At 33.1% G+C, this 25944-nt stretch overlaps 2 protein-coding genes across 3 annotated transcripts in view; both read left to right on the top strand.

Annotated features, from left to right (window-relative positions):
• Positions 1-485: 485 nt before the first annotated feature.
• On the top strand, positions 486-18713 carry LOC110464142. Its single transcript, XM_021519208.1, has 5 exons — positions 486-600; positions 3745-3807; positions 8853-9812; positions 16154-16352; positions 17233-18713. The coding sequence occupies exons 1-5, from the start codon at positions 486-488 to the stop codon at positions 18020-18022; spliced, it is 2127 nt and encodes a 708-aa protein (XP_021374883.1). The 3' UTR covers positions 18023-18713.
• A 4057-nt stretch (positions 18714-22770) lies between these two features.
• The window catches only part of LOC110464150, a 14025-nt gene continuing 10851 nt past the window's right edge, over positions 22771-25944 (top strand). For both annotated transcript variants that reach the window (XM_021519215.1, XM_021519214.1), the window contains exons 1-2: positions 22771-22880; positions 24729-24826. In XM_021519215.1, the coding sequence (XP_021374890.1) occupies positions 24742-24826 (85 nt within the window). In that variant the 5' untranslated portion in view covers positions 22771-22880; positions 24729-24741. The remainder of the gene's footprint in view (positions 22881-24728; positions 24827-25944) is intronic.

The raw sequence follows: 25944 nt of genomic DNA, 5'->3' as shown, positions 1-25944 counted from the left end.
ATTTCTCATCTTCTCCATAAATACTTAAAGGTTATTGATCAATATTTTATATTCAGTACGTAAATATCTTAACATGGTACCGATTTGAACATGTGTAATTGATATACATTGGGAAAAAAGATGATCAATTTAATTGTATGTTGTGGTTTATTTTTATTGTTTATACAGGAAACAAATGTGTTTATCGAAGTAAAAATCACCATGTATTCAGATAAATACAAGATGGAAAAACGTTTTATTGTTTACTATCAATATTATGGTTCTAATGCTATTGTTCAATTTAAATCTCTCTTTGGTCGTTTTCCCTTACATTTTAAAATTTCATCTCCGAACAGAAAAAGTCTAATACCGATTTGACTTATATAGAAAGTGACTTCATAAATAGTTGATGAAACTAACATTAAAGTATATCACAGATGCTTAATACGTTTGTAAATAATCTATAAAACCAAACGATTTATTCAGATTTCAGTAATCAGCGAAGCATGAAGAGCAGTGTTAGCCAGCACACTTATTGTCCCAGAATCAGTCGAAAGGTGAAGCGATATATGTTTCTCTGTTTGATAACTGTCACCAGCATTGCCGTCCTGGTTGTTATTGGTAAGTACACAGTTGTTACGTTTTGTTTCTCTGTTTGATAACTGTCACCAGCATTGCCGTCCTGATTGTTATTGGTAAGAAGACATTTGTTACGTTTTGTTTCTCTGTTTGATAACTGCCACCAGCACTGCCGTCCTGGTTGTTATTGGTAAGTAGAAAGTTGTTACGTTTTGTTTCTCTATTTAATAACTAGCACCAGCATTGCCGTCTTGGTTGTTATTGGTAAGTACACTTTTGTTACGTTTTGTTTCTCTGTTTGATAACTAGCACCAGCATTGCCGTCTTGGTTGTTATTGGTAAAAACACAGTTGTTACGTTTTGTTTATCTGTTGATAACTGTCACCAGCATTGCCTTCCTGGTTGTTGTTGGTAAGTGTACAGTTCTTAAGTTATATATCACAATTTCTGGTTTTATCGACAGGTGCATGTTGTGATATGCTGTCCTACCACAACAACATACCAGTGATTTTAATGTATTGCACACTAATATATGAATGTTATATTGTTATTAAAATCGACATATGCTGTTTTATGTGTGGATTGATGTGGGTTGCTTCTAACATTGTGTGTTTATTTGTTTGTTTATATTATAACGGCCCATCGACGGCTGTGGTCATTTAGGGCCATGGTGATTTATTTATTTATTTTATTTTTTAACAAACATATGAGTAGCGAAGATACAATATGATAAAATGGTTCATTTTAAAAGCATTCGCATTGTATGTGTAGATAATTAAAATAAAAAGGGGGTTCAAATAATAAAAGAGATAGCGAAAAGATGATATGGAATATGTGATATATATAACGTCAGAAGGGTAAGGTGAGTTAAAAGACATCAGAGTCTATAGAATAGACCGATGCCTTTTAAAAAGTTAAGTAATGCCTTCGAGTCCACGGAACTGAAAAGAGTTTTCATATCCGGGACTCTAGCAATGTTTCATTCTTTCACTTATAACTGAATTACTAACTATTATTACTAGACATAGTGATTACGAATATATCTTTTGTTTTCTAGATCTGTTATCATCAATTCCGATAAATGGTAATTAATTATTTCATCAATTGATTACTTAATGTATTTATATAATTATCGGTAAATACCTAATGTTAATGTATATTTATGTGTATTTATTGGTATATGTATTGAGGGCGCTGTTGCTAAACATGGTGATTATGTAATACGAATGTACATGTGGCGGGGATACGAAGCTTTCTTTGTAATCAATTGCTTTGGTACAATACTTGGTGGCGACAACAGTGAAATCGACTGTTGTATCCAAATGTCAACAAAGAGTAAGCTATTTGTGTTTCCTACATTTACATCCAAGTAATGTCACGTCATCATAGAGGGAACTGGGGTAGTTACAACAAAACCACAAGTCACATTAATGAGTGTAATCAGAAACATCGTCGTTCATATCACAGAGAAATAGAACAGGCGTTTGGTATGTTAGTGTACAGAATTGAAATGTCAATTGTTCTTATTGGGAAAAAAACCCACACCATTTTTGAGGAAAACATGTTTAAGTTTAATAAAATTAACTTCGGGGTTTATTAAATACCTTCATTCTGGAGTTAAGAGGGTCAGAATATGATAGTAAACTTGATTTAAAAATACTTAGAATGATAGTAAGGAGTTTGGATAATGGCCTGGTTGAGCAACTAGCTCAGCCAGCGACGAAACGTTGTTTAAAATGATCATTGTCAAGTAGTTTCGGATTCCAATACAAGTAGAAGCGTGGAAGCATAGGAGGCTAGTATTTGATCTTTGGAATTTGAAAATCAATAACTTGGGTTTCTATGGTTACCAGATAAGTTCATACCTTTTTCAAGCACTGCATATAATAGTGTCATTAGGTATCTTGTCCACCTACACAACCACATACTGACCAGCGGATGTTGAACGATGTTAAGACATCGAAGTAAAAATTATATATACTTTCTGTTTTGTGTTTGTCATCAATTTGGAGGAAAACAGCTATGATTCCTTTTTATAGAATATTTGACCTGACATTTTTAATTCTCCCTGAAATTGAATCAAATTCATCATGCTCCCGATTTGTTAATTATATCTCCTATTTTGACCTTTTGAAGAGCTCTCAAAGCTGCAGTTTAGATAGCCAGTTACTTCGTGCCTGGACTGACCCTATTTTTATGGGGATATTTGCTTATCGTTCAAAACCTTGGTAGCATCGATATTTGTATGCCGTCTTCAAGCTAATTTGTAAAGAGCACCAGCCATTGACAACTTTCAGAAGGATATTAATATATATATTTAGCTATATATGGTATATAAGTATGGAAGGTTAAAGACATGTTTAAAAACTCAGGTTTTCAATAAATAAAAAAAAATAAAAAATATCTTTTTTTGCCACACCCTTAGGAACAAATGCCAGTTTGTTTCGCGAAAAATCCCGTTTGTATACTATAAAATGATAACTAATTCACTAATAACTCAATTGATGATGTTTATCAAAACTCTCTACATTCCATTTTTGTTTATGGGTAATTTCAAGTAAGTATTTGAAATCAAATTGACAGTTTCCTACAGTTAACCTCTATTGCATACACACATGCACCCCTTTATATTATAACGATGATTTGTCCATCACTACAATTGGTTAATCACGATACTGGTCCTTACCCAGATCGCATGTAGAACGACTGCCTCGTGGTTTAGTTGTCACTACCAGAGTCCGCATTGTGCGAACGTTGGGATTCGAGTAAGATCTACATGGCGGTTGTGAACGTTGAGGCATAAGACGCGTACGCACAACCTTCCGGGTCTTATTCCCCTTGTATTTGTGTAAGGGTCTCCGTGTAAATATTTCCTTTGTTCATATGTTATCCTAGTTTTTATCGATTTTGAATTCGGATTATTTGTTTTTTGTTTGTTGATGCTTCGGTATTCTATTGTTTTGTGGCTAACAGAGAAGTTTAAGATTAAACTCTGAGGGAGATTAGAACTAGGCCATTCTATTTTTACCTGTATGTATAACTCATAGTAGCGTGAAAATAGAATTCATACTATAACAAAAGAGATACAATAGATATTTAATTTATATCTTCTAAAGTCACTACGATATGTGGGAATTGGTCGACTTGATGGTTGAGATATTTATTGATAATGATTGATATTTTTAGGAAAGAAGAATTTGGTGTATAGCAGACTATTTAAGAACGGTGTGTTCTATTTTGATTCAACAGGTACGTACCCTCAATATCACAATAATGCTAAAAAGATGTTGTTATCAGTGCACTTATCATTGTTTTCTAAATAATATTCTTGTCCTTAAATCATAATGCTAAAAACTGGTTTGAACTACGTTAATCTTAAGCTTTTTCAACAACATGTATTTGTTTATTTAATTGAAAATGTATCATCATTTTCATCTTGTGACAATAAAAGTTGTTTTTAAACTTGTTGATAACTTTTGTATTGAAATTCAGCAGATATATTCGATTTTATGAGCTTTGACAATCGTATTGTAATGCTATACTTCAAGGTCTCTCCCCGAATCTATGATGTTATATACGATAATACATGCTTGCCGAGTAAAGTTAAATACTTCGACAAGAGTGACGCCTCGAAGAGAAATAACGCGACAGATATCAGTCATAATTCAGGCTGTGTTGTGGAGGATTTGATTGACAGCAAATGTAGTGCGTGCAAAGGTTGTAATCGAAGCGTGAACCGGAATTTAAAGCGTAATCCTCACATAAAGCACGTGTTTTGTGTACCAAAAGCGGGAATATATATAATTTACCTGGCTGATTTTTTGCAAACATGCGGCGTTATCAGTAAATCGAAACCATATTTTTCAAACCAAGCGTCGACTTTAGAGACTATCTCAGTTGACCTGCTTCATTTAAAATGTGTTAATTTTCTTTTATGCTTATTATGTTTTTTTGTAACTATACATGGACTTGGTCACTGATTGTTTGACACATTCATTATTGTTATAATTGCTTTGATTTTTTTAAATTTCAATATATAATTAGAAACACCATGTCTGCAGTGTTGAATCGCCGGTCTTGTAAGCTAATTAGACATGGAACTATAACTTGCTTAAGGCTAAATACATCTAGAACACGTGCAGCTACATAACATGAAAATCATTAAAGCTAATCCAAACTAATTTGTACATAGCAACTAAGGCCCACTCATTACTGTAAACTGTACATATATAGCTAGCTTGGACTGTTCATTTGACACAAAGAAAACAATCATTGATGCATGAACGTACAAAACATTGTTGATGTACAACAGCATATCTTATAAAACAACAGCTAGATTAAAGTGTAAATGTTCTTGATACCGTCAGTTAATGATAACAAAGCTCTACATAAATACACGTGTAAATTGTGTAGTTATATCAGTCACTTAAAAGTTGTTTATAAGTATTTTATAAGTGTAAATTGTGTAGTTTTACAAGTCATTTCTATGGGTTGTTTTATAGGTATTTAAAACGTGTAAATTGTGTAGTTTTGCTAGTCATTTAAAGGTTGTTTATAGTATTTTACACGTGCAAATTGTGTAGTTTTATTAGTCATTTAAAGGTTGTTTATAAGTATTTTACACGTGTAAATTGTGTAGTTTTATTAGTCATTTAAAGGTTGTTTTACAGGTAATTTACACGTGTAAATTGTGTAGTTCTACTAGTCATTTATAGATTGTATATTATAGGTATTTTGTACATGCACGTGTAAATTGTGTAGTTTCACTAGTCATTTAAAGGTTGTTTATAAGTATTTTACACGTGTAAATTATGTAGTTTTATTAGTCATTTAAAGGTTGTTTATAAGTATTTTACACGTGTCAATTGTGTAGTTTTAATAGTCATTTAAAGGTTGTTTATAGGTAACTTTCACGTGTAAATTGTGTAGTTTTACTAGTCATTGATAGATTGTATATAATATAGGTATCTTGTACATGCATGTGTAAATTGTGTAGTTTTACTAGTCATTTATAGATTTATATTATAGGTATTTTGTACATGCATGTGTAAATTGTGTAGTTTTACTAGTCATTTATAGGTTGCATTATATGTATTTTGTACATGTAGGTGTAAATTGTGTAGTTTTACTAGTCATTTAAAGGTTGTTTAAAGGTAATTTTCACGCGTAAAATGTGTAGTTTTACTAGTCCTTTAAAGGTTGTATTAAAGGTATTTTGTACATGTACGTGTAAATTGTGTAGTTTTACTAGTCATTTATAGATTTATATTATAGGTATTTTGTACATGCACGTGTAAATTGTGTAGTTTCACTAGTCATTTAAAGGTTGTTTATAAGTATTTTACAAGTGTAAATTGTGTAGTTTTACTAGTCATTTAAAGGTTGTTTTATAGGTAATTTACACGTGTAAATTGTGTAGTTTCATTAGTCATTTAAAGGTTGTTTTATAGGTAATTTACACGTGTAAATTGTGTAGTTTCATTAGTCATTTAAAGGTTGTTTTATAGGTAATTTACACGTGTAAATTGTGTAGTTTCATTAGTCATTTAAAGGTTGTTTTATAGGTAATTTTCACGTGTAAATTGTGTAGTTTTACTAGTCATTTATAGGTTGTTTATAGGTAATTTACACGTGTAAATTGTGTAGTTTCATTAGTCATTTAAAGGTTGTTTTATAGGTAATTTACACGTGTAAATTGTGTAGTTTCATTAGTCATTTAAAGGTTGTTTTATAGGTAATTTTCACGTGTAAATTGTGTAGTTTTACTAGTCATTGATAGATTGTATATAATATAGGTATTTTGTACATGCATGTGTAAATTGTGTAGTTTTACTAGTCATTTATAGGTTGCATTATATGTATTTTGTACATGTAGGTGTAAATTGTGTAGTTTTACTAGTCATTTAAAGGTTGTTTAAAGTTAATTTTCATTTGTAAATTGTGTAGTTTTACTAGTCTATTAAAGGTTGTTTATAGGTAATTTACATGTGTAAATTGTGTAGTTTTACTAGTCATTTACAGGTTGTTTATAGGTAATTTACACGTGTAAAATGTGTTGTTTTATTAGTCATTTAAAGGTTGTTTATAGGTAATTTACATGTGTAAATTGTGTAGTTTTACTAGTCATTTATAGATTGTATATTATAGGTATTTTGTACATGCACGTGTGTTTTGTGTATTTTTAATAGTCATTTAAAGGTTGTTTATAGGTAACTTTCACGTGTAAATTGTGTAGTTTTACTAGTCATTTATAGGTTGTATTATATGTATTTTGTACATGTACTTGTAAATTGTGTAGTTTTACTAGTCATTTAAAGTTGTTTAAAGGTAATTTTCACGTGTGAAATGTGTAGTTTTACTAGTCATTTAAAGGTTGTATTAAAGGTATTTTGTACATGTACGTGTAAATTGTGTAGTTTTACTAGTCATTTATAGGTTGTTTATAGGTAATTTACACGTGTAAATTGTGTGGTTTTATTAGTCATTTAAAGGTTGTTTATAAGTATTTTACACGTGTAAATTATGTAGTTTTATTAGTCATTTAAAGGTTGTTTATAGGTAATTTACACGTGTAAATTGTGTAGTTTTACTAGTCATTTAAAGGTTGTTTTACAGGTAATTTACACGTGTAAATTGTGTAGTTTTACTAGTCATTGATAGATTGTATATAATATAGGTATTTTGTACATGCATGTGTAAATTGTGTAGTTTTACTAGTCATTTAAAGGTTGTTTATAGGTAATTTACACGTGTAAAATGTGTTGTTTTATTAGTCATTTAAAGGTTGTTTATAGGTAATTTACACGTGTAAATTGTGTAGTTTTACTAGTTATTTAAAGGGTTTTTTTAGGTAATTTTCACGTGTAAATTGTGTAATTTTACTAGTCATTTATAGGTTGATGTTATTATTCATTCAAAGTGTTTTATTTTATTTTAATATAAACATTTGGTAATTGCATGACTTTTACGTTAATTAATACAAAATAAACAGCACTGTATATAAAACAAATATCATTATTTAACATATCTCTTCGAATCATAAAAGCATTCCTTTTTTCATTCCAAAAACAGTCATCTGTAATAATTGCATTAAAAAAATAAAAAAAAGAATTGTTCATCAAATTTTTTTCATATCTACAATTTTGCGTTGCCTAGTGATGCAAGTTAATGGAAATAGATCTTTGTTTTCAAGAGTACAATTATTTCAGTTACAGTGCATATCTTACTAATTTGTTATCCTGGATTAAATAATTAGCTACATATACACGTACACGTCTTTTGTCCGTTGTCTTTTAAAACCTTTTCGCACGCCCAGGATTCTAAAGGAGAGCAATTTGTTATCAAACCATTCACCACTAAATAGGATGGAGAGGCATGGAATGCATTTCAATATATTGCAATTAATTACTGTTTTTAATTTGCATCATTATTAGTTAAATACTTTTGATGATTGTAATGTAACGATGATTTAGTGGGTCTATTTTTAGGTGAGCTGACAGGTCGTGATTTGTTTTTCACTGTTTGATGAGTTTGAACCAGCACGCTGTAGTTTTCTGCAATACCAATACACTTGTTTGTATTAACCAATGTATTGTTGTAATATTCCAATTTAACTGGAATATATATAAACAACTGATGTATGGTACACATAGTTTGGTAGCTTTCATCACAGGGACTCGTAATAGACTCCTGAACACCACAAATGTACACAATGAAAAAAGATTCGCTCTCTTAGATTACATGAATTACAGAATATATTACATCCTTGACGATCAGTCGGTAAAATCAATTTCAATAATATATTATACTCGTATCAGATATCACCTATATTACATATTGGTATAAAGATGAAAAGGTACACTTTGAAATGACACTGGCAATAGGCAGTTGTGATTGTTTTTGACAAAGAAACGAGGAATATAATCCACTTGGATGCACAATAATGAATGCCGTTTCGTCATTGAAATAACCTCTTTTGTGATTCTGTTGTTATTGAAAGATACCATAATATCTGTATCTCTTGTAGAAACGCTAAACATTCTTACTTGCACTATTTTGGTACGCTAGCATAATCATCATTATGACGAGTCCACAGAATAACATATTTTGAGGTATGTCTGTGGTTCATACACATTAAACTACCGATTGATCATTCGAAAGCCAATTGAAGTAGTCCATTTAAGTTATTGTTTTTACTCTCGGAGAGATATTTTTATTTTCAACCATCTTGATCTGAAACACTTGGGTATGGCAAGACATTTTAAATATCTAAATAATAAGTTTCGTTTCTGCAGTTTATGATGGCGAACCTGATAAACAGAGCCATGGTATGACAAGCACGCGTGAACAGATATGGGCAACGACAGGTAAGCAAGGTCTAGGGGACGTGCGAAGTAATGCCCAAACAATGAGTCCTAATTACAACGTCAGAGGAATGCACACTGGAAGTGTCAATGGTGATGAAATTGAGGCGGCATTTATAATGGCGGATAATGAACAAAGTAGCACACAAAACAATTACCACAAATATGTTGTTCCGAATGCTGCAGATGTGTCCAATGTTCGTAACACGTGGAAGAAGGAGGGTGAGTCATTCAATACGGCAGAGACAATAGACAAACTCGATACCAGTGATACCCATCAAAACACGGGTGAGACGGATAGTTTACGTCAACGAGTGAAATTCGAAGAGACAGATATCACAGAAGAAAATAAAAATGATAAGAGTGTTACCGCTAGACATGCAGCCATAGTTTTAAAAAAAGATCCTGTCAGCGTACAAAACCAGAATGATAACGTTGTCGGCAAGGTAAATCGAATTGAAAACGATGCATTTAAAGACAATGTCAATCCGGAGGGGATGATCGATAATCTGCTTGACTGGAGCGACAATGTTAATTTGGAGAACTTACAGGGAAAAAAGAATATACAAGAAACACTCAACAAACGTATAGGAAAGAACACGCAAAAAACACAGAACACGAAAAATTCACAGAATACACAGGAAACAGAGCATACACAGGGAACACAGAATACACAGGAAACAAAGCATACACAAGGAACACAGAATATACACGGAATACATAACAAGTACGAAACACAAAATGCGCCAGAAGAGACAATCAATATACTGGACAGGACAAGCAATACACAGAGCAAAGCCAACAATAATCAGAGCGACACCGACAATACTGGAGTAAATATGGAGAATGGAAAGGATGCTGCAACGGAGCGTGATATGAACAAAGAAGAAAGTACGTATAACAATTATGGCCCTCGGAAAGACTTCACGTTTACCATTTTTATTTAATGCTTGCTTTAATCGGTGGCTTTATTGTCTGGAAAAAGCATGACNTCTCGGAAAGACTTCACGTTTTCCATTTTTTTTTAATGCTTGCTTTAATCGGTGGCTTTATTGTCTGGAAAAAGCATGACGCGTGACATCGTGTAACGTTGTGCGATCCCACAACTGTATTACAAATTTGTTGATTTCTTGCAAATTCCGGCATTGGCCAGATCCCATGCACGTTTCCCGTCCTCATGCAGACCGCTTTTCCGGTGAATATGGAATATGAATATGAAGTATAGCCTAAAGAGAAATCCTTTATTCCTTGCAAAATATTATTTTATAAACAATAAAATATGTATATTGTATTGATCAGCGTTTTCCATTTTTATTTAATGCTTGCTTTAATCGGTGGCTTTATTGTCTGGAAAAAGCATGGCGCGTGACATCGTGTAACGTTGTGCGATCCCACAACTGTATTACAAATTTGTTGATTTCTTGCAAATTCCGGCATTGGCCAGATCCCTTGCACGTTTCCCGTCCTCATGCAGACCGCTTTTCCGGTGAATATGGAATATGAATATGAAGTATAGCCTTAAGAGAAATCCTTTATTCCTCGCAAAATATTATTTTATAAACAATAAAATATGTATATTGTATTGATCAGCATGATTGTTATACATAGCAAGCACTATTGTTCAACTTGACTGATTGTTATACAAAGGCAAGCACTATTGTTCACTTGACTGAATGTTAAACAAAGGCAAGCACTATTGTTAAACTTGACTGATTGGTATACAAAGNTTGCACGTGTCCCGTCCTCATGCAGACCGCTTTTCCGGTGAATATGGAATATGAATATGAAGTATAGCCTTAAGAGAAATCCTTTATTCCTCGCAAAATATTATTTTATAAACAATAAAATATGTATACTGTATTGATCAGCATGATTGTTATACATAGCAAGCACTATTGTTAAACTTGACTGATTGTTATACAAAGGCAAGCACTATTGTTCACTCGACTGATTATTATACAAGGCAAGCACTATTGTTCACTTGACTGATTGTTATACAATGGCGAGCACTATTGTTCACTCGACTGATTGTTATACAATGGCAAGCACTATTGTTCACTTGACTGATTGTTATACAATGGCAAGCACTATTGTTCACTCGACTGATTATTATACAAGGCAAGCACTATTGTTCACTTGACTGGTTGTTATACAAAGGCAAGCACTATTGTCCACTTGACTGATTGTTATACAAGCCAACCACTTTTGTTCACTTGACTGATTGTTATACAATGGCAAGCACTATTGTTCACTCGACTGATTGTTATACAAAGGCAAGTACTATTGTTCACTTGACTGATTGTTATACAAGGCAAGCACTATTGTTCACTCGCCTGATTGTTATACAAGGCAAGCACTATTGTTCACTTGACTGATTGTTATACATGACAAGCAATATTGTTCACTTGACTGATTGTTATACAAGGCAAGCACCATTGTTCACTTGACTGATTGTTATACAAAGGCAATCCCTATTGTTCACTTGACTGATTGTTATACAAAGGCAAGCACTATTGTTCACTTGACTGATTGTTTTACAAGGCAAGCACTATTGTTCACTTGACTGATTGTTATACAGGTCAAGCAATATTGTTCACTTGACTGATTGTTATACAAGGCAAGCAATATTGTTCACTTGACTGATTGTTATACAAGGCAAGCACCATTGTTCACTTGACTGATTGTTATACAGGGCAAGCACTATTGTTCACTTGACTGATTGTTATACAAAGGCAATCTCTATTGTTAAACTAACTGATTGCTCTACTGAGCCGATTTATATTTTTCTGCTGATCACTTTCCTGTGCTTAACTGCATTGTTCCACTGACTGATTGTTTCTTCTCAGCCGAATGGGATACCTAGCACCCATAAACTATCCAAATAAACCTTCTTTGTCCTTATTTTCAATTGTAAGGCTTATGTTTAAACAGTTATTGATTTTTGTAATGATTCATTTCATTATATGAACCTGTAAAAACTGAAATAAGCCTTGGATTTGCCTCGACTATTTTTTTTGTTGTTGTTCAGGTTATCATATTCTTAATCACAAATGTCCGTACTTTTAAGATATAAAACATGTTGTACAAGGACTGAGACAACTTGTAGAAGTTATAGGAAATCTAACTTGGAATAAGGGAACTTGTAGTCACTGGAACACCATTCGCTATCACATAGATTATTTGTAGCCATTGGAATGCCATTCTCTAGAACCGAGGAAAAGTTTAGCCATTTAATCGCCATTCTCGAGGACAAATATTACATGTGGTAACTGGAAGGCCATTCTCTATAACTTGTGTAATTTGTAGCCACTTGAATGCAATTTTTAGGACTGTGGTGACTTGTAGCCACTGGAACGACATTATCTAGGACTGTGATATTTTGTAGCCTTTTGAACGCCATTCTCTAGGAATGGTGTGATTTGTAACCGATTGAACGCAATATTTAGGACTGTGGTGACTTGTAGCCACAGGATACCATTTTCTTGGACTTAGGTGACTTGTAGCAAATGGAACGCTATAATCTAGGACTGTGGTGACCTTTAGCCTTTGGAACGCACTTTTATGGGACTGAGATGACTAATAGCCACGACCACGTCATTCCCAAGGACTGAGTTATTTGTAGCCACGGGAACGCCATATCTAATGACATAGGTGACTTGTAGCCTCAGGATACCATTTTATTGGACTTAGGTGACTTGTAGCCACTGAAACGCTATTCTCTAGGACTGTGATGATTTGTAGCCAATGAAAAGACAGACTGAGGTGACTTGTAGTCACTGGAACGCCATTTGCTAGTCCTGAGGTGACTTGTAGTCACTGGAACGCCATTTGTTAGTCTTGAGGTGACTTGTAGTCACTGGAACGCCATTTGTTAGCCATTCTTAAGGACTGAGTTGTTTGTAGCCACGGGAACGCCATATCTAACGACATCTATTAGGTGACTTGTTAGCGTTGTAAAAGAATGCGTGTAGTAAGTAAAAACACTTACCATTCAAAGCACCTAGTTTCGTCCACTATTTTGGATGATTTATAATATCATTCATGTCTAATGTATTTTTGGTTCCTATTATTTTTTGCATGTTGTTTCGATGATTCTTTATAACTCTTTTGTATCTTAGTCTAGGGCAATACACAGCATCAGAATATGTGGTTTGTTTTACAGCTAATTTGCATATCAAGATCAGTCAGGTCAAGTAAAAGGAAGCTATGTCCTAATTTTGCATTCTTTCAGTACTTTTCTTTACTACTGCCATCTAGTTAAAAGATTCTAGATAAAATTTTAAGAAAATATCCAGTTCTGAAGTATGATGCGATTCGTTTGCAACGGCTCAAGTAGTGAGAGGCTGTTGCTGATGTACACAAATACTGTGCAAATAGTGTGACGTGAACTTTATATTATTGTACAATACGATAACAACATGAAAATGTAAATTCGAGAGCTTATGTACATAGAAAGATTGAATGTTGGATTTGTTTTTGAGCATGAAAATCAAATCTTTACACAAGTGTTAGCAATTGTTGTAGTGGTGGTGGCGGCGATGATAGTAGTAGTAAATAGTAGTTGTAGTTGTGGTGGTGGCGGTGATGGTGGCGAAGATAGTAGTAGTAAATAGTAGTTGTAGTGGTAGTGGTGGCGGTGATGGTGGCGATGATAGTAGTAGTAAATAATAGTTGTAGTTGTGATGGTGGCGGTGATGGTAGTGGTAAATAGTAGTTGTAGTAGTGGTGGTGGCGGTGATGGTGGCGATGATAGAAGTAGTAAATAGTAGTTGTAGTAGTGGTGGTGGCGGTAATGGTGGTGGTAAATAATATAGTAGTAGTTAAAAGAAAAGGCTGGAAGTCGTTTACCTGAGTACAATCCAACTCATACAAAACGAGATTATATTACAAAGTATATAAAGCTATTCGCAGCTGATAAGGCATACACATAATGAGTTATTTACGGTTAGTCAAAATCAAATCGTATCAATTAAGGTCTATTTATTCTTCTTATAAGAGATTACAAATAAAGATAAAAAAATATGGACATATCTTTACACGATAATCACTATTTCAACATCATAATAGTCAAAGTTCAGCATTGCCTCTCTGATATAAGAGACAGTATATTACACCCAAATAAATCTATCTGTATGATAGAATAATAACAATAATAATAATAAAGGCTTTATTTATTCTTAATAACATATTGAGCATGAAGCTCATTTTACATATGGTCAAGATACAATGTATGATAAAATGTTCAATATTTACAGCTTTAAGAAATACACATGTATAAACTACAGGATAAGGGAGGAAATCATAAATCATTTCAAGTAAAATTGCTTTGCAGATCTCTTAAATTCTAAAAATGAAGTACATTTTCTACTGTGACTTGGTAAAAGATTCCATGTAAGGGGTCCCTGGTATTTAAAAGATTTTCTAAAAATGTTTGTCTTATGACATGGCAAATAAAACACATTTAGTTTCGTTTTTTGAAAATATCACAGGAAGGTGTGGAGAAATCACATTTTAAAATAATTCTGGCTGCTCTCTTTTGCAGGCGTTCTAATTTTACAATATTATTTTTTGAACTGTTACCCCAATCAGTTGAGCAATAATCCAGATGTGGGTTAACAAAGCGGTTAAAAAAAGGTCATACAAGATGACTGGCTCAAGAAGGCAGACATATTCAGGAAGTCGGTGCCATATTGAATAAAGTTAACATACTGGTCATTGCTCACAAAATACAATTGAAATGCTTCGTATCGCTTTCCTAATAGTAATCTCAGGAAATGTCACTGGAAGAGATAGTCAAGGTAGACACCGGCATCCGTTCCTTATGTCTCAATAATATGGGCCATTAAACTATCCTCTCATTAAGGGTGGCACTACACTTCGTAACTAAATGTAAGATAGGGTCTACATTATACTCTTCACATAAGTTACAGAGACACTCATTCCATGTGGGTACTGTAGTTAACATATCTGGTGGATTAACATGGTATTGCCCATATAAAATACGGAGTATAGTGTGTATTATGAATAACTTTGTATCTTAAAAAGTCAACATTCGCATATAGTCTTTCTTTCAATAATACATTTTGGGTTATTTACGAACGATTTAGGCTGTACATTTTGTATAATTTTAGTATCGTATTGTTTAGATTTCGTCCATTTTTATAATATCATATTTACAAACATATGTTTTTTTGAGAAATGTCTTCCTTTAAGTTTTCTTTACCACCAACAAACTATGGGAATATATATTCAGATATAGGTTAAAGATAGGAGAATTATTAATAATCTGAAAATCAAAATATACTTTCTCTATTGTATAAACATGGCATTTTAGAAAACTATATGAACTATCCCACAACCTCGATAGTCAATACCTTAATTTATAGATTTGAAAACTGTCTTTAAAATCTTAACCTTTCATATTTCAAAAACATTCCACATTCTTGCTGCTGATAAACTGAATACCTTTTCTTAACGATTTCAAAATCTTTAGATTCACGAACAGGTACAGAATGTGACATCATTACATCTTTGATTCCTGGGAATTCTTATGACAATGATATCAAAATGCTTAAACTAATACTCTTTATGATTCAACCACAAGGTGTAAAAGAGAACAATTTTTTCATAATAATAGGAAGATTATGTTAATTACATGATGTTTGCTGACAAATAGAAATATTTCATTATGCGAGTTTTTAACAGCTTCTGTTGAATACTAATGCACAATAAAGCCACCTCAACCCTTGTAATTATAGTCTAGAATAAATTAACAAAGCCAACTGAACCCTGTTAATTATTCGTCTTACCCGTGGGTAGTTTGCAATGTGTGCATGCTATAACCTCTAAGATGAGTGTTCATTAGAATATATTGGTCAGATATTTAAACGAATATGTATCACTGTACACTACGAACAAATCCAACTAAATGGTGTGGTACATTTCACCACTGTCCAATCCTACTAGTTAACCAAACCTAATTTTCATTGCTTACCCATTTGCTCCTTTTGCTTGTAACTATTTAAGCATATATTTTGCCAATAAAAAAAATGTTGAGACGGAACAAAATTCCTCTTCGATTTAAATAACTAATTTTCCGAATCATACATTTTTGATTTGTAAATGCAACTCTCATAATATTTGTCACTTGTCTGTCTGTAATGCCAGGCGAAACGATAGCTGAGTACTCTGACAAAATCATTTTTTTCATTTTTCATTTTCCCTTTTCGTAGGTCATACACATGTGCTCCTCCTCACGTACCTCCGTAGTGGGTCTACTCTGACGGCCGACATCATACAACAGGTCCCCGGGGTGTTCTACACTTATGAACCGCTGAAGCCTTACTTACAGTCACGTACCGTCAAGCGCCCGGAGGATATAGGATACTTCACTATGAACGGCATCTGTTCAATTTCTAACTCATCATGCAGGTAGCCTTGCAATCAGATAACGTCAATCCATCATGTCATCATTGTGATTGAACATTTCACAGTAACAACTTCTTTGCAATTAGTTTTTTTAATTTGAAATGAACTACTTTTTTTCGTGTTTTCGTATTCTATGACAAAAACAAGAAGATAATCCTAAAGTGAGAGCAAAGCCGTAATGCAAACACAAAAAATGTATAATACGAAATAAATACATATATCTATATATCTGAAAAAAAATAAAAAAAAAGACGTACCATTATAAATAAATTATACGAAGGAAATAAAATAGTTGAAATCTACAAAAACAACCCGGAAATTAAAATAAAAGTTCAATAAATTAACTCGACGGCTTCAGTGAAAATCAGAGAAGTGACAACAAAATCACAAGGTAAACACACGACAAAACGGTATATAATTTATATCTCACCTGGATATCAAATATACTATACTGAGATCTTATAAAGTATACTCTACTGAAACCCTTAAATACCGAATCAAATGCTACATGTAAATACTGTAGGGAGACCGGTCTCGAATTAACATTAATGAAATGATATAGAAAAAATGTATTACATAATATCACAACATAAGCACGGAGTGGAGATCAAGGTCAATACGAAAGTCAAAAAGGAACACTTCACACAAACAAAAACAACATCAAAACTATTGTTCAGACTACGGTGGATTTGCTGGAACTTTTACCAGCACCAGGTTTTCCTAGCATACGTGGGAAGTCTAGGCAACAGTCGTATAGCTATTCACGTTAATAGAAAAACTGTTGCTGGTAAAAGTCCACAGGGGTTGAGTGGGGTGTCAAATATGTTCCATCCTATATACAACTTACCGTAACAAAATTCGTAAACATTGTTTATCTCTTTAGGCCACCCCGTCAAACATCGGAACAGACGCAGATGATCGTAGCTGACATCGTCCGTTTCTACAGCTGTGACCTGACCCATTTTAATCGAGCCTTTATGTGGAGCCATTATGGTAAGGCTGTTGCACAATATCACATGTGTGTAAAGACTTCCGCAAAACTTAAAACAAGGAAAGAGATATGCTTAAAACAGTGCTTTGAATCGACAAAATCTATAAAAACGATTCGCTTGTCAATGGATATTGTGGAGACATTACTGCAGAAGGTTACTAATCTGAAGGTGGTTCACCTGCTTCGCGATCCACGAGGAATGATTTATTCTCGGAAACGGGGAGGCTTCGTGAAACCATGGATGAATTTAACAACCGTTGCACGATCAGTGTGTGAACGGTTCGAACGTGACATAGAAGTAGCCATGAAGCTCAAGCAGAAGTACCCTGGACGACTGAAAACGTATCTGTATGAACAGATCGCCGAACATCCTAAATCGGCATCAGACAGTTTATTTAATTTCTTGGGATTGGCGGCTACAGATAACTTCAATATGTGGTTACACAATCACACGGCTGCAGGCAATCGGAGCTCCTATTATGGTACCAGCCGACCAAACTCCACCATTACCGCTTCTGCATGGAGACTGAAAATGCCATATAAGGAAGTTACCCAAATTGATAGCGAATGTACAAAATATTATAAATACGCTGGGATCTTAACAGCTAATTCAACAAACGCACTCACAGATTTAAGTTTTCAGCTGCGATCAAATAGTCCATTATTTGGGGATTTTTTATAGATTATAAACGCCAACCACGGTTAATATATTGCATGATCTTCATTGTGGTGAAGGAGGCAATTATATGGCAACAACAAAAACAGAAACCATGAGTGTTTGTATTGTTTCTTAATTTTTAGAAGACAAAATAAATATTGAAGTGACATTCAAACAATACCATCTATATACAAACATACATGAAATCAAACACATACATAAGTGTGTATTTTATGCAATATGTGTTTTTTAATATAAAAAAAGTTAACTTGATAATCCTGAGTAGTGTTTCTATTAAATTTGGTAAAAATGTAGCATAGAGCTCGGAATAATAAATTGCCTAAGTGTTTAACTGTTCGTCTTCCACATAGGGTTGGGTACTACATGTATTGCTACGGAAACACTCGGTTGGAGATTATTGAACAATAAAAAAAATCCATCCATTGAGTTCAAAACCATTGGTTTTCTATTCAGATGTAGATGAACGGATGTAAAATAAATAGGAGTAGTTGTTCTGGTATATCATTATTACTTTGCTAGGGTATTTATATAATCCCACAACTGATACCATTTTTGTTAACAAAACTCACAAACATGGCAGTCAGTGGCGTCATATAATGTAGAATAAGGTGCTTAAGATCTCGATTACGCATTTGAATTTCAGCTCTTCTTCGTTAAGTGATATTTTACTTGATGCTTTAAAATGTAATAAATAGAGAAGATTAAGTTTGTTTTGTTTAATACTACATGAACGTCACTTGTGTTGTAGATAAAACCGAGAATTTGTGCGCGTGCCTTGTACCAAATCGGTAGTTTGCCACACACATAATTTAATGGAAAACTGTAAAAACAACTCTTATGTTTATACAGTATATATAACGATAGTCTTATGTTTATACAGTATTTATAACGATAGTCTTATCTTTATACAGTATATATAACGATAGTCTTATATTTATACAGTATATATAGCGATAGTCTGATATCATTCCCACTAATTTATTTATACAGTATATATAACGATATTCTGATATAACTCCCAGTAATTTATGTTTATACAGTATATATAACGATAATCTTATGTTTATACAGTATATATAACGATAGCTTGATATAACTCCCAGTAATTTATGTTTATACAGTGTATATAACGATAGTCTGATATAACTCCCAGTATTTTATGTTTATACAGTATATATAACGATAGCTTGATATAACTCCCAGTAATTTATGTTTATACAGTGTATATAACGATAGTCTGATATAACTCCCAGTAATTTATGTTTATACAGTGTATATAACGATAGTCTGATATAACTCCCAGTATTTTATGTTTATACAGTATATATAACGATAATCTTATGTTTATACAGTATATATAACGATAGCTTGATATAACTCCCAGTAATTTATGTTTATACAGTGTATATAACGATAGTCTGATATAACTCCCAGTATTTTATGTTTATACGGTATATATAACGATAGTCTGATATCATTCCCATTAATTTATATTTATACAGTATATATAACGATAGTTTGATATTTATACAGTATATATAACGATAGTTTGATATCATTCCCATTAATTTATATTTATACAGTATATATAACGATAGTTTGATATCATTCCCAGTATTTTATGTTTATACAGTATATATAACGATAGCTTGATATAACTCCCAGTAATTTATGTTTATACAGTATATATAACGAAAGTCTGATATAACTCCCAGTAATTTATGTTTATACAGTATATATAACGATAGTTTGATATTTATACAATATATATAACGATAGTTTGATATCATTCCCAGTCATTTATGTTTTGATCATTTCTTTATTGTATTGCTTATTTATTCCTTAGTTGTATTTGCATGACGTTATAAACGAGGGCCCTAAAGGGTTCTTGACACTTAACAGAACATGATCCAATTCAGATGACATGGCATTAGCTATAACATGGTACACTTTGTTGCAGTCCTGCTAACGTATGCTGCTGTTTCAGATATTGTTTTCACAAGTACTTCAATTTTTATTTTATACTAATAATTATAATATTAATTCGAGGTTCTTGTATACCACTTCATCACAACCTAGATCATAGGTCGTCTCAAAGCGGTTCACAAATTACTATCCGTGATTATAGGGCCTTTGCAATCAGCCGATACCTTTCTCAACTCCCCTGGGGAGCATACAGCCGGTGCTGCCATTTCGGCGCTAACAGTTAGCATTCAACAATTCTAGCACTGCCCAACCACGTGCTCATTTACAGCTGAGTGGACTGGAACAAGCGGAGTAAAGTATCTTGCTCAGAGAAACAACACAGTGCCGTGCCGTGACTCGAACACGCAACCCTTGGGCCACGAGCCCGGCGTCCTACCACTAGACGCCGGTAGGACCATGCCTCCTGTTTTTTAATAAACAAAAATGAATAAAAACTGAAAATGTGAAGGTTGTTCTGTATTGAAGCAAATACAGTTCGCAGTAAATGGTAGGTTCAAACGGACATTTACATATGTTTCAATTTAAAGTTCCTTTTTACCTACGGTATCTATTATGATTCGATAACCTGTGTGTCTTGCGTTCAACTTTCAAAGTACAAGGTGGTAGATTATGTTGGTGGATTAACCTGAGGTTTTATGGCCACGACAATCTCTTTTTAGAAGTGACACGTTTCATAATATACACCATTCAATCAATATTGAATTTGAAATTAACCAGTACTCATTGACTCTTTGTGAGATTCATAACATTAAGAGGTTTTAAGCATCTCAACCCTTCTTTTCAACAGTAATTTAGACCAGTTCAGATTTTCAACTTTTCGCTACTAGTATCACCGACAGCTGTATGTTGTTTTCGCTACTAGTATCACCGACAGCTGTATGTTGTTTTCGCTACTAGTATCACCGGCAGCTGTATGTGCAGTACAATACATTTTTGGCGAACGGTATCTATTACCAAATAGCAAAGGTGCATTCAGCTGTGTGTGCCTTAAGTTCATCTTATACGGTGTGCTGCATCTCAAAAAATCTCCGGGTTGTAAAAAGACTCGGGTTTTGGTGATCAGTACACAATGAAGATGACTGAACTTTGTATTTGTCATGACAAAGTGATGCACTCTTTAGGTTTTTAAGTCTAACTAACCTATGATTGTGGTATGTTTTTATCATTGTTATTATTTCATTTCATTTCAACATATTTTATTGACATGGTGTTATGGTCAAATGGATCGAAAAACAGGCAAGCCTATATACATTCTTTCCATAGGTGGCTAGAGTGTTACAAGAATATTATAGAACTTTAGCTAAATATATTTTATAGATATTTTGAAATGAAAATACATAAATGTAAACGATAAAGTAAAATTAAAGGGAGGTAACTCACATTTGATTGCTTACAATACAACATAGGACATACACACACCGACACAGACACACACACACAAACAAAACATAAATATGGTTATTAATTATCATAACTACACGTGTACACATGAGTTACTATTTAACATTCGGTACAGTTAGGTAGATAGACCAATAGTCCATGTGCAAGTACTGCACAGGTCATCACTAAACTGTGCATCAATTTATTTATATGTAACTATCTAATCTACCATTTAATATACAGAATTAATCCGATATGTACATTTATCAAAAATATAAGTAAAACGTTGTGTAGAGAAGCACAAAAAAAGTGAAAATATATATTTATTACATAATCAAATAATTTCACAGCCATGTTCAACTGTTTTCATAGAAAATTACAGTTTTTGTCAATATAATGACTTTCTAGATCTTGTTAAAGTTAAAACGTTTGGATTTCCCTATAAAGTAATGTATATCACGAAGCATTAGTCTGTTTGTATTACCTTCACAACTAGGACAGCCATGTAAAACAATGTCAATACCGATAGGGTTATGGTCAAAGGCATAATTACTGAGTGAGTTGAACAAATTAATCCGCAAATCATAGAAAATAGGACATTCTAGAAAAAATGAGAGACTGTTTCCAATTCATCTGAACAAGTACACACTGGACTATCAGTTAGGTGGTCATCATGGTGCAAATCAAACTTTAAATCACTACAACATTGTTATTATCTAGGAACGAGTTATGTGAGTGTATATCGTGTGCGTGTATGCTTTCGTTTTAGCCTGGTCCATGTATATCTATATATATTTACGTCAAGCGGTCGTGTTTTAATACGTCTAGATTATGGATTATGCATATACAAATGTTTATATATTGTATAGCGTATTAAATAAATTACCTTCCAAAGGACTGACAAATGGACCAGTACTTTCTCTCAGTTTGAAAGCAATTCAGTGTGTTCGATGTTTAATTTTGAAATGGCTTTACTGCCAAAGCTAAAAAAAGTGATATTATGCAAAAATTTAAATGCCCAATGATGTCGAAATTAATTGAATAAACGCTGTACGTAATGACTGAGAAAACTAAAACACTGGAAATGAAGGAGAGATAATACAGAAAATAGCCAAATTATACACTGAACCAGTAGTTAACACTACACAAGGAAGAGCGAATATTTACAAGAGACAAATTATAACTGATTCACGCAATTTCCTTGACCGACCATTTAACACAAAAAGCTATATATAACTAATTGGTTGAATGAGTGAGCTTAGGCAATTTACCTGAGTGAGGCCCCCGACAGGTGATTTACCGTAGACATAGGCGTAGTGATGACATGTAGGCATTGTATTACCAACGCGATCCATCACCAAACTTACCAACACAGACCACCTCAAGTTGAGGAGTGTTGTAAGATGTGTAAGCCTAGCCATGGGATGGTGTACATGTTGTATCGAGGAACGGAATCAGATAAACCACATGTAGACTAAGGAAGAAGGTGAAAAAGGTAAAGATTAGCATAGGACAAAATTGTAATGGTTTGATTGAGATAACCAATTATCACAATGCAATTGATTCAATGAAAGAAAGCATATGTCTTAAAATATATAAAAAATCTCAAAGAAGCCTAGTAAGATAATCGCCAATAGGCCGTTTCATTATATAAGTGAATAATATTCTTAACAATTTTAGCTCATCATTTGACACTGAATTGTGAATTGGTATAAGTGTTGTCAGACTTAACTAGAAATACAATAGGTATCAAATTATCCATATTTTGTAATATCAGACCCTGTTATAATTACATAGCACATGATTCAGTAAATTGATATTAACAATCAACAAATCAACAAAATACAACAGACCTCCATAAATATAAAATAAATGTATGACAATATAACAGGTTACATAACAGAACCTTCATGTAGCCTTAGTGAATCTATAGTCACATTCCGGTGGATATTTGTTCTCTAAGTAAGTGTGATTATAACATTTCATTTTATCATTCAAAATGTTTTGTCTTTAACTCATTTATTGTCCGGAATGTTCCAACAAACCATTAGTTGATAAATATCAATGTCACATACAATCGAACAATCCAACATGTGTAATTTACAACTTTACAAGCATATATTACTGTCTTGTTTGACTCCCCGTCTTCACGTAGGATTTACATTGTCGTGAATTTATTCATCACAGTAATGTATAACTCGAGATATGATGACCGGCTTCGTCATGTTTCTAGGTGACACATGTGATCACGTGATCTCAGTCAAACTACTTTACTTTTAATTAAAGCACATCACCTTTTCGTTTGCATTGTACATTTTTTATATCAAAATTTACAACGAAGAAAGATAATTACCTGTAGCTGTCCATTATAATGTAGTAGCTATCCATCCAATGTTAAATAGTGGGCAGCTACTTGCCTAATGATGGATAGAAATGCAAGGACCATCACAAATTTTAAGAAGAAAATGTAAACATGAAGATTTCTATGTTTATTTTTAAAAACGATTATTAATTTCCTGAACACTGCAAAGTTTTTGCTTTCAGAGAAAATTTCTATCTCCGGTATATCCTTTCACGTCAAATCAGCGTGTTCTTGCATCGGAAATATTTCAAATTTAAAAATATGATTTTTACACTTGGAATGATTTAGCCGGACTGGCTAATAAACAATCAGTGTTAACCCTGAAGTATTCGGCCATAAATTAAGGATCTTAAATGAGTTTTTATTTCATATGAGGTTTTATGAAACGAGTCTTAGGAGTTTATAGTTTTACCAGCCTTGGCGAGCAAAAATTAATACGTCAAGACGAGTTTCATAAAAGTGCATATGAAATTAAAACAAATATTTAAGATACTTTTTATCACATAACTCAGGAAATTTATATTTTAACAGGTTTTCAAGCCAAAATGTAGAGGGCTTAATCAAATGAAGACAGCAATTTTGTTGCAACATTCACAATTTATGACGTCACGTCATTGTCCATATTATGACACCACAATCGATTTCTGACTGACACAGCCAATGAAAAACGCCCCAGGATATATTACACAAGTGACATAAGTACAAATATTACACGGGCGAATTCACTGGATAACAGGCCGAGTATGTGATAAAAAGAACTTTGCGAATCTAGCCATTCTATCTGTACCTGTGCAATGGCATGTATAGGTACATAAATGCCATACACTATAAACAATCAATACATTGAATGTATATATATGTCAGCGTCGAATAACTACAAACATGCTAAATACCATTTATTAAATTTGTATATATCAACATTTATAACTGTATAGATACCATGTGCTACATTTAGGATTTGAATTTGTATTATTAATTAAGATATTCACGGATAATGAAGGACAAAAGCTGCTTTCCATCTCGGCGGGCCTCAGCTTTATTGATTTCCAGCATGTGTATCGCCTTCGTCTGTTTTGTTGGTAAGTGTATTATTCCGTCATTGTATAGTTATTTGATGATAAACAGGAACTACAATAAGTATGTAGTTATATGTCACTCGTAGTTATAGGCATTGTATCAAATACTCACCCGTAATGAATATTCCTATGGATTATGACACAGCATTGTCGGTAAATGGATATGTAATATAATAATAATATACAATGAATACAATATGTGAACGACGTAAAGTCTACATTGTGTGCCGGTTTTGGTTGTCTAATTATTGGTGATTATATAGATCGAGTTAACGTAAAGTCTACATTCTACATCGTGTGCCGGTTTTGGTTGTGTAATTATTGGTGAATATATAGATCGAGTTAAAGTAAAGTCTGACCAATATCTGTTACCCCTATATTTAGAAAGCTACTTGAAAAAAATGTTTTTAAGTATATGTTCAATTACCTCTCAAGATATTACATTATTTCTAAGAATCAGTCAGGCTTTTTGTCTAAGGATTCCACAGTGTATCAGCTATTAATTATATACGATGAAATTGAGAGTTTGGCATGACGGTCTAATTTATAAACTAAAAAAATATGGTATTTGTAATAATATGTTAGAATGGTTTACATCATACCTTCATGTTAGGCATCAGAGAGTGGTCATAGATGGATTTAAGTTTTATTGGAAAACATTACAGGCATGGGTACCCCAAGGTTCAATCCTTGGTCCTTTTTTGTTTTTTCTATATATCAATGATATTGGTGATGAATTGGCCCCAAACTTCAAACTATTTGCTGATGATACCTCCTTATATGGTCTCATTGAGAGAGACAGACAAGAATGTGCTAATATATTAAATGATGATCTAAGGAAAATTTCAATCTGGGCTAGAAAATGGGGAATTATCTTTAATCCAGATAAAACTGTAGCCCTGCTCTTCTCGAGGCGGCTTAACTCTGAGACACTGCATCCTAACCTATATTTTGCTGAATCATCAATTATTAATGTTTCTAATCATAAACACCTAGGTTTGTTTTTCAACAGCAAGGCTAATTGGTCTAACCACATAAACTATATATACGAAAAAGCTTATAAAAGAATTAATATACTTAGAATGTTGAAATACAAAATTGATAGAAAATCACTCGAAACT

This window comes from Mizuhopecten yessoensis, unplaced genomic scaffold, assembly GCF_002113885.1.
Source record: "Mizuhopecten yessoensis strain PY_sf001 unplaced genomic scaffold, ASM211388v2 scaffold10967, whole genome shotgun sequence".
Classification (NCBI taxonomy): domain Eukaryota; kingdom Metazoa; phylum Mollusca; class Bivalvia; order Pectinida; family Pectinidae; genus Mizuhopecten; species Mizuhopecten yessoensis.
The sequence above is the reverse complement of the archived record's forward strand: the minus strand, read 5'-3'. Positions and strand labels throughout refer to the sequence as shown.